The 8,009-nt window shown below is 37.3% G+C and overlaps 1 protein-coding gene, 1 long non-coding RNA gene and 1 pseudogene across 2 annotated transcripts; all 3 read left to right on the top strand.

Moving 5' to 3' along the window:
* The first annotated feature begins 51 nt into the window (after positions 1-51).
* Positions 52-1,039, top strand: LOC147510153 (uncharacterized). The gene is made up of 3 exons (XR_015216732.1): positions 52-175; positions 261-512; positions 586-1,039. It is a non-coding gene; the product is annotated as an uncharacterized LOC147510153 (long non-coding RNA).
* A 2,692-nt stretch (positions 1,040-3,731) lies between these two features.
* Positions 3,732-5,178, top strand: LOC147510154 (protein CELLULOSE SYNTHASE INTERACTIVE 1 pseudogene; annotated as a pseudogene).
* Positions 5,179-5,405: 227 nt separating this feature from the next.
* LOC147510155 (nucleolin 1-like) lies at positions 5,406-6,929 on the top strand. The gene is made up of 4 exons (XM_086599286.1): positions 5,406-5,459; positions 6,033-6,190; positions 6,266-6,383; positions 6,821-6,929. The coding sequence occupies exons 2-4, from the start codon at positions 6,048-6,050 to the stop codon at positions 6,920-6,922; spliced, it is 363 nt and encodes a 120-aa protein (XP_086455412.1). The 5' UTR covers positions 5,406-5,459; positions 6,033-6,047; the 3' UTR covers positions 6,923-6,929.
* The last annotated feature ends 1,080 nt before the right edge of the window (positions 6,930-8,009 follow it).

Consider the following 8,009-nt stretch of genomic DNA (forward strand, 5'->3'; position numbering starts at 1 on the left):
AGACCCGGAGCTAGTTGTTAGTGTACTGACTTAATAAGAATTGAGATACTAAATTATTTTTAAGATAGTAATTCGAGATATTTTTGTTTATCCGATTTACTAGGAAAAGCTTAATGACTACACTACTTTGCACCCGGAGTCATGAGAGACGTCGGTGAATGATGCCCTCACAAAGGTCTCATATTGAATCATAGTTATTGTAATTAATTGTTGTTCGACATGATTTTAAAAGTACTAAATTGATTGTCCATTAAGTACAGGTTCTTGGGCCAGATAGTAGGGGTTGTTTTCGAGGCTTAGGTGAAGGGGTCTACAAAACATCGGTAAAGAAGATGAAAGTTGTGGCGCAACAGAATTTAGCTTTGAAAGAGATGAACACGGACCTTGTGAAGAGGGTAGATGTGCTTCAGAATATAGTGTTGGAGAATTCAGCTTTGTTGAGAGAATTTATGAGCCAAAGAAGAATGCCTATGGCAGATGTTGAATCGCCACGTTCTAGTCACGCTTCCCCGGTAATTATTCGAGTTATTTTTTGAAAAAACATCTCTTATAAGGAAAGGCTGATAACACAATTTAAATTTGTAGGTTGTCAATGAATATATTGGTAAAGAATGTGATCTGCGTGGTGGTTGGCCACTTAGAGTCGTGGCGAGAGGTATCGTGCAAGATATTGATCCTAATATCGAGTTTGGTAACAGGAGATTGGAAGAGGGGAACTTCAAAGTTCATGTGAACGTGGTTTATGACGGAGGTGCTATACTACCATTGCCTCATGATGATTGGAGATCAAAGCTTGGCGAGGTCGCTCAAGGGAGTGTTATCTGGCCCAAAGAACTGCTAATGTTGTAATCATTGGGTCACCTTCTTGAAACACTACTCATTTACTTAAATGTTTTTATTGGCTTTTACCAGTGCCAAGTACTAAGTAAACTACTGGCTTTTTGTTATTTCCTTTTGGGTTTCGTGGTTGTGATGTATATTTTTTATCACTATGTAATATGGTTCTTAGGAAAGCAATAATTGAGTTGTGTTCTACCAACCCCTTGGTAACTCCACCTATGCAAACTATTGCTGGTCCCAAGCCCAGATAAAGGAGGAGGGAGAAGGATGGAAGATGTTTTGTTTTCTTTGGATTCACTATGTTATGTTTTGTGGAAAGGCTGCTTTGGTGCTATTATAGATGTAAGTAATTCTTTTTCTTTCTTCTACGATTTTTGCTTGTTTCTATTCATGGCGAGAAACTCATATTTTACTCTATCCTGTTTCTTAGGGCAATATGGAGCTTTTATATGTTTTGCATGGACAAGAAGGTGAAGTTACACATGTAAGTGAATACTATCATCCTTTCCCCTTGATATTCATCATATATGTGTCGCCTATGTTTTTTTCACTTCTGGTGGATGCATTTTTGAAATTTGATTGTATGGTTCTGAGATGTATGTTGGTGGTATTCCGCATGATGCTTCTGGGAAGGATTTGAAGGGCTTCTGTGAGTCAGTAGGAGAAGTCACTGAGGTAATGTTTATGGTTTTTATGGTGGTTTTACCTCTCTTCATTACGCCTAAAGATTTAAGATTGACATTTTTGCTATTGCAGGTCAGGATGATGAAAGGCAAAGACTCGCGAGAGAATAAAGATTATGCGTTTGTTACCTTTAGGACTAAAGATTTGGATGCTAATTAAGGCCATTGAGGATCTAAATAATACTGAATTTCAGGTAATATTTTCACTTCAATGACTAAATATTTCTTTCTCTGAATCTGCCGCATCTTTTTTTTTTCCAGGTTTTTGTTTTTTTCTATCTATATGTAAGTAGCATGGACATTGTGACTTTATTTGGTGGACAGTTTGTTGTACATGACAAGGCACTGAGTTTAGGAGACCCAGAGTATAAGGTTGCATACTTATTTTTATTGGTATGTGCAAAAGTACATGATGTTACATACTTCTTTTTATTGGTATACATCTGTAGCCAAAGACTCCTAATTTTGCTTGTTAAAACTATTCACTGAATATCCCAAGTTTTTGCAAGAAAAAAATTATGATTGTCTAAGAGTTTATATAATGACATCAATGCAAAGTTAAAGAAATGCAATGGAATCTAAGGTTTAGATTTCGTCTCGAATGTACTATTTCCACTTTTTCTGCATGGAATCTTGCATGACTCTTATATCCTATGCAATTCTGCCACATGGGCATCCCATACCACCCACCAAGTTGGAAAGACAACATTTGGTAGGAGAAAAGTGTACAGATGGTAGAGCAAAAGCCAAGTTATAAGTGAAATAGCTTACAAGGAGTGATTTGGACCTCATAAAATGTCTGGTCAGTGTTGGAAGACCCTCAAAACCCTCTAAATAGCATTCTAAGTATCTTCTTTCATTGAAAAAGATCAAGAATATTCCTCTTCATTTCTACCTATTCACTCTGTCTTTGAATCTGGTTGAATCTTTGGTATCAAGGTGGTAATATTCGGTTTTTTTCAATACCTGTTACTTATTTTCAAATTTTACCAAGAGGGTATCTCTTATTTTTCTATAGTTCTTGTGTTGAAGAAGAAGAAGTTTTGGTGAAGTTTGGAAAGAATGTGTGAGAGCTAAGAAGATGGTGGGGGCTATATCACTTATAGGTTCATCAGTTGTGGACTCACACACTTGCCCATGTCTTTGTTTGGATGCCCTTTCATCATCTACTATGAGTTTCAAGAGTAGTGGTGATATTGGTTTTAACAGAAATTCATTTGGTAAAAGCAATTGAAGCCGAAACAGAACAATTGGAATTGAGTAGTTCATTTGTTGATTGTTGGCATGAGTGAAGCCTTTCGGTGAAAGTGCTCTCTGGGATTGTCAATGGATATTCTAAAAAGAGGCAACAAAAGGTTCAAGTCTTGTGATCGTCAATGAACTGGCCGGGTTAGTATGAAGACAACTTTGATGATGTAAAAGCGGGTTGGGGGAACCGATCTCATTTAAATAATTTGTATGTATAATTTTGTTCTAATGCTGAAAACATGAATTTGTTCACCTAAACCGTGTGTAGCTCATATGTGGTATTTTTTTTTTTTTGGAAATTGTTATTATGATTCAACCTGAATTATGTTTTAAGATCTAGAATTATATATCCTTCTCAGAATCGCTTTGAGTTTGTGCAAGACCAACTCTTTACTTTCTTCTGTAGTTGTAATTTGCATTTAGTATGTCTTAGCTAATTGGTATTTCTCTTGATTTCATCACCATAAATGTTCTGCTTTTTATTTCCCTTGTTTGTGTGTTTGAAAAGCATCTCTAAAATCAACGAACACTATTATCTGCTTTATACTCTTGCAAGGAGGAGGACTGGGCACACTAATTGGTATTTCTCATATTAGCTCCTTCGACATTAAGCAAAAACTTGAGTTTATCACATTTGAAGTTGTACTTAACATGTTTCTTATCTGATAGGTGTTGAATCGCTTGACATATGCATCCACATTGTCTCACTTGCGGCGGCTAAATTCTCCCATAGGGCGTGAAGGTGAATCTAACTAATGTGCATAGTGTTTCATGATGTTGTGAATCAGGTGGTTTGCGATTTCTTGTATGTTTTAGTTTCTCTATTTGTATGTGTACTGTCTTACTGGTTTGATACTGGTTTGCTTTAATATAACTGATATTAGTTGTTCCTTAGTGCTCCTCTGTGTTTTTTCATGTTCATAACTAATATTTCTTGTAATGCGGTGAATTTGTTCATTCCTCGCAGCTGCTATAGAAAAGGATTTTATGGGCTTTGGAAGTGTGAGCGAGGAGTACCTCAAAGCTCTTAATTCACTATTTAGCAATTTCCCGCGTCCGAGGGCCACCGAGCCCGCAAACTTCGGCATCCCCACTTGGTCACATCACTCAAGATTGGTTGGAGGCAACTCAAGAAGCCGCTTTGGATTCACTTTTCCATCTCGAGGGCAAGCTTGGTTAGCTTGCCCGGCCAAGTCTCTAAAACTTCGGTTAGTGGCTACTGCAAAGGCAATTCTTTTGCTAAAAGATTTGATTGACCGGTCCACCCGATTCGGGGAAAAGCGAAACTTCTTCTACAGTGTTTACCTGGGACGTTAGTGGTCACCATTAAGCATGGAAACAATTTGAAGCAATATGTTAGCAATGCTAGTGTCTACTGTAAAATCACACTTGGAAACACTTCGCCCAAGCAGACGCAGGTAAGAAAAAGTGCCAAGTCAATCAATTATTTTCTGTTGACATAAGCTTCTTTACAAACTTGCCTTTTGAATATAGAAGGCCCTAGGACCATGCTTCCATGGTTTTGAAACTTGCCTTTATGTGGGTCATTGCTTCACTTCATGGTCATAATTTGGAACTTTCATTCGCCGAAAGTGGCTGCACATCACCTTTCTTCTGTGGCATCCAAATTTCACTCTTTGAATACATGCCCAATTGCCCATGAAGGGTACTTAGCCTCTACTGTCTCCCTCATATGGAAGCTAGACTCCTGCGGTGATTCGGCATTATGTTGAAGTAGCTGCTTGCTTGCTTAGGTGCTATATAAGAATATTAGCTAATTCATATATCATGCATGTTGCATGAAAATTCAGATTAGATTTTGTTGACTCCTTCCATAACGTCATTGCATTTCATTTGCCACTCTGCTTTGAAAGTTGTTCTGATCCAGATCTAAATTTGAAATTACTTTCTCCTTCCATTTTCATGACCTTTATATGCTTCCATTACATGTAACATTTATAGAACACACCGCTTGTTTGTTTTCACTTTTCAGGTTGTTTCAACTAGTCCTACTCTCGAGTGGGACGAGGGTTTTTGCATGGGCACTAGATAGTCCTCCAAAAGGTCAAAAACTTCACATTACCTGTAAGAACAAGAGCAAATTTGGGAAAGTGAGTTACTTATTAAGCATAATCAATTAATCATCAATTAAGAAAACAAGACAAAAGAAATAGATTCTTCTGACTTTATTAAGCTTCACTATTATTATAAACTGGCCCGACTTTTTTTTCATTCCAATGCGAGAGCTCATTCGGGAAAGTAACAATCAGATTGACGGGTTGTAATGATGGGTTATGTTTCTTGAGGAGTACACCTCTTGCCTCAAACCAAAAGTGGACCTTTCGAAATTTGGGCCTTTGTCTTGATGTTGATTATTTTCATTGCCAATAAGGAGTGGACCTTTTGAATATTGTTGTCACTATATTTTGTCAATTGTTAGTTAGTTTACAATGTAATTTCCTCAATATCGTTCTAGAGTCTTCACCTCTTAGGTCTCACTTCCCATTGATGTATTCATTACTTTGGTATAAAACTTGTTTTGGTGGGTTTAGATGACATATGGGTTATTTGTTGTATTCATTCTCCTTTACGGCGACCTAAGCGAAATCACCAAGGGCAGCTAGATTCGAGGATGATTCATCTGATGAGAACGAGGATGAACAGCCTACCAAGACTTTGAAGAAAAATGTAAGATGAAATATTTTTGTGAAATGTCTGGTTTGTTACTTTTTGTTGTGTGTACCGTGTATGTGCATCCCTTGGTTACATCTTTAAGTTGCACACTAAATCTCATTGTGTAATGCGTTTATAGTGGGAACTTCACCTCTGAAATATTTCTGGATGTTCACAAGTGGTTTTCTCATTTTTCTATTGTGATCTGAACTGGGAAATTTCCCTTCTCGGTTTTCTTTAGGTTTAGAGTGGAATTTCTATTTAAATTACTCTCTTAAATAAAAGTTTAACCCATTATGTCAAGTACTTGGTTAGCAGCTGGTTAATTGTTTTAGACTTGTAAAATGTACTATTTACTATATCAACGTTCTTGGTGGATAGGTTTGCATGTTATTCTTTAAATTTTTACATATTTTTTTAGCGATTCCAATGGATATAAGAATGGAGACTATTGTTTTGCAATATAACAGTCCTTTTCAGCGGAAATGACTGAGAAGCTTGCAGCATTTGAAATGTAGTTGGAATGTCCCTTTGATATATTTCACTACTGAAAAATGCGGTTTGTTCTAATTTGGAATGTTTAAGCAGGACACAGATGTGGAAATGAAGGATGTTCAGTTGCCAAAGACAAATAACAAGCAATCCAAGCTAGACAATAAAGCCCCTGCCACACCTCAAGTTCCATCCAATGTAACAAATACTCTGTTTGTGGGCAACCTTCCATTTTCTGCTCAAAAAGAGGATGTGTAAGCTGTTAATAATTCCTGTGACGTTGGCATTCTCCTTGGTGCTCTTCTCATGGATATTCATTTGTGTTATAGGGAAGCGTTCTTCAAAGATGTTGGTGAAGTTGTAGATGTGCGTTTCACATTAAATGAGGCAGGAAGACCCAAGGGATATGCCCATGCTGAGTTTGCGTCTGAAGAAGATGCACAAAAAGTAAGTTTTTTTGTCTGTCCCATCTCTAAATAATTTGTCGCTCAAGTCAAGTGAAGTTGTATCAGTTGAATTGATGACATGCAACTGTGGCTTAACATTTTATTTTGATAATTTTCGACAAAACTATGTGAATGTGCTGAGGAAACTCGACAAGGTTTTTACAGAGACTAGATTTAAATAATCTCAACTTACACACAATAATTAGGTGGTTTTTTGTATCTATACCCATCAGTAGCAGTTCTCATTGAAACTATATGGGATAATTTTTTCCAAATACCCAATTGGAAGAAAGTTAAGCGCATTGGCTTCTTTGTGGATTGTCTATATCATCAGGATCCTTAAAAAGTGGCTCTTGAGTAGGACAGGAGTCTATAGTTTTTTGCGGTGTTAATCTTTTTCCTAATATTTCTTTTTTATTTGCTGTCTTTCTATATTAGGCCATGGAATTGAATGGTCAGGAGTTATATGGCCGGGAGCTGAGGCTTGATTATTCCAGACCAAGGGGTTCATTTAATACCCCTCAATCTGGGTACTGCTGATATTACATGTGTTTTAATTGTTTTATTTGGTCTTCTCACTGCTAATTCTCATTATGCCAATGCAGAAAAGACAAACTCATATAAGAAGGGAGGCCAAAGTCTTATGGTTTTTGTTCGAGGTTTTGACACATCAGGGAAGCCTCAGGAGGTAGAGTTTTGATGAACATTGTTACTATCTACTAAAATCATATAATTGGATACTATTCTCACCTATCCTTTGGTGGCAGGTTGAGAGCACATTGCAGGAGCACTTTGCGTCCTGTGGGGAGATCGCAAGGGTGTCTCTCCCAAAGGATTACGAATCCGGTGCTTTGAAGGGGTATGTAAAATTTTTCCTTGTGATTTTCTTGTTAAGAGATATTATTTTTACTACAATCTACACTTACAATGTTGGCTGTTGCATGTAATTAAATCGAGGAATGATACAAAGCGAGCATATTGTCGTTGGCCTTACCCCTAGGTTCACTGTTGAGTGGATGCTACTCACTTGCTCAGCATTATTCTATTCTAGATAACTTATTAATCTTCACTTGAGGCATAATAATAATCGTTGTTGTTTTAAATCCCACTACACACCGGTAGTGAAAAATGGAGTGATGAAAATACTCGCCATGGATGATTCACTCAATTATCTTGGTTGATATATTCTTTGTGGGTACATTCTTTTAGGGTAGCTGTATATTTCATTCATACATGTGGTAAAGATTCATGTCTATTCCACATGTTTTCCTACGTTGAATTTGCTGATCATGCTAGTTTGTCAAAGGCTCTTGAACTTGATGGATCTGGAGATTATCCATTGTCAGTTGAGGAGGCAAGACCAAGAGGAGAAAGTAGAGATGGTGGTGGTAGTTGGACTGGGAGAGGTTCTGGTGGTAGAAGTGACAGAGGTCATGGAAGAGGTGATAAAGGAGGTAGGAGGGGTAGTGATAGAGGTCGATTTGGAGGCAATAGGGGTCGTTCGAACTCCAGGCCAAGCTTCACTGCATCAGGTTAGACTTGTGCCACTTTTTTTGGTTTAATAATTATTTTTAACTATGCTTTTTAAAAACATCTTGTGACTTGAATCACTATTAATTTGAGTATG

This window comes from Coptis chinensis, chromosome 3 (assembly GCF_015680905.1).
Source record: "Coptis chinensis isolate HL-2020 chromosome 3, ASM1568090v1, whole genome shotgun sequence".
Lineage (NCBI taxonomy): Eukaryota > Viridiplantae > Streptophyta > Magnoliopsida > Ranunculales > Ranunculaceae > Coptis > Coptis chinensis.

Excerpts from the sequence above, each read along its gene's own strand:
- LOC147510155 (XM_086599286.1), top strand. The coding sequence starts at position 6,048 with ATGAAGGATGTTCAGTTGCCAAAGACAAATAACAAGCAATCCAAGCTA. Across the intron at positions 6,191-6,265 it reads TCTGCTCAAAAAGAGGATGT|GGAAGCGTTCTTCAAAGATG; the intron begins GTAAGCTGTTAA and ends TTTGTGTTATAG. Across the intron at positions 6,384-6,820 it reads CTGAAGAAGATGCACAAAAA|GCCATGGAATTGAATGGTCA; the intron begins GTAAGTTTTTTT and ends TTTCTATATTAG.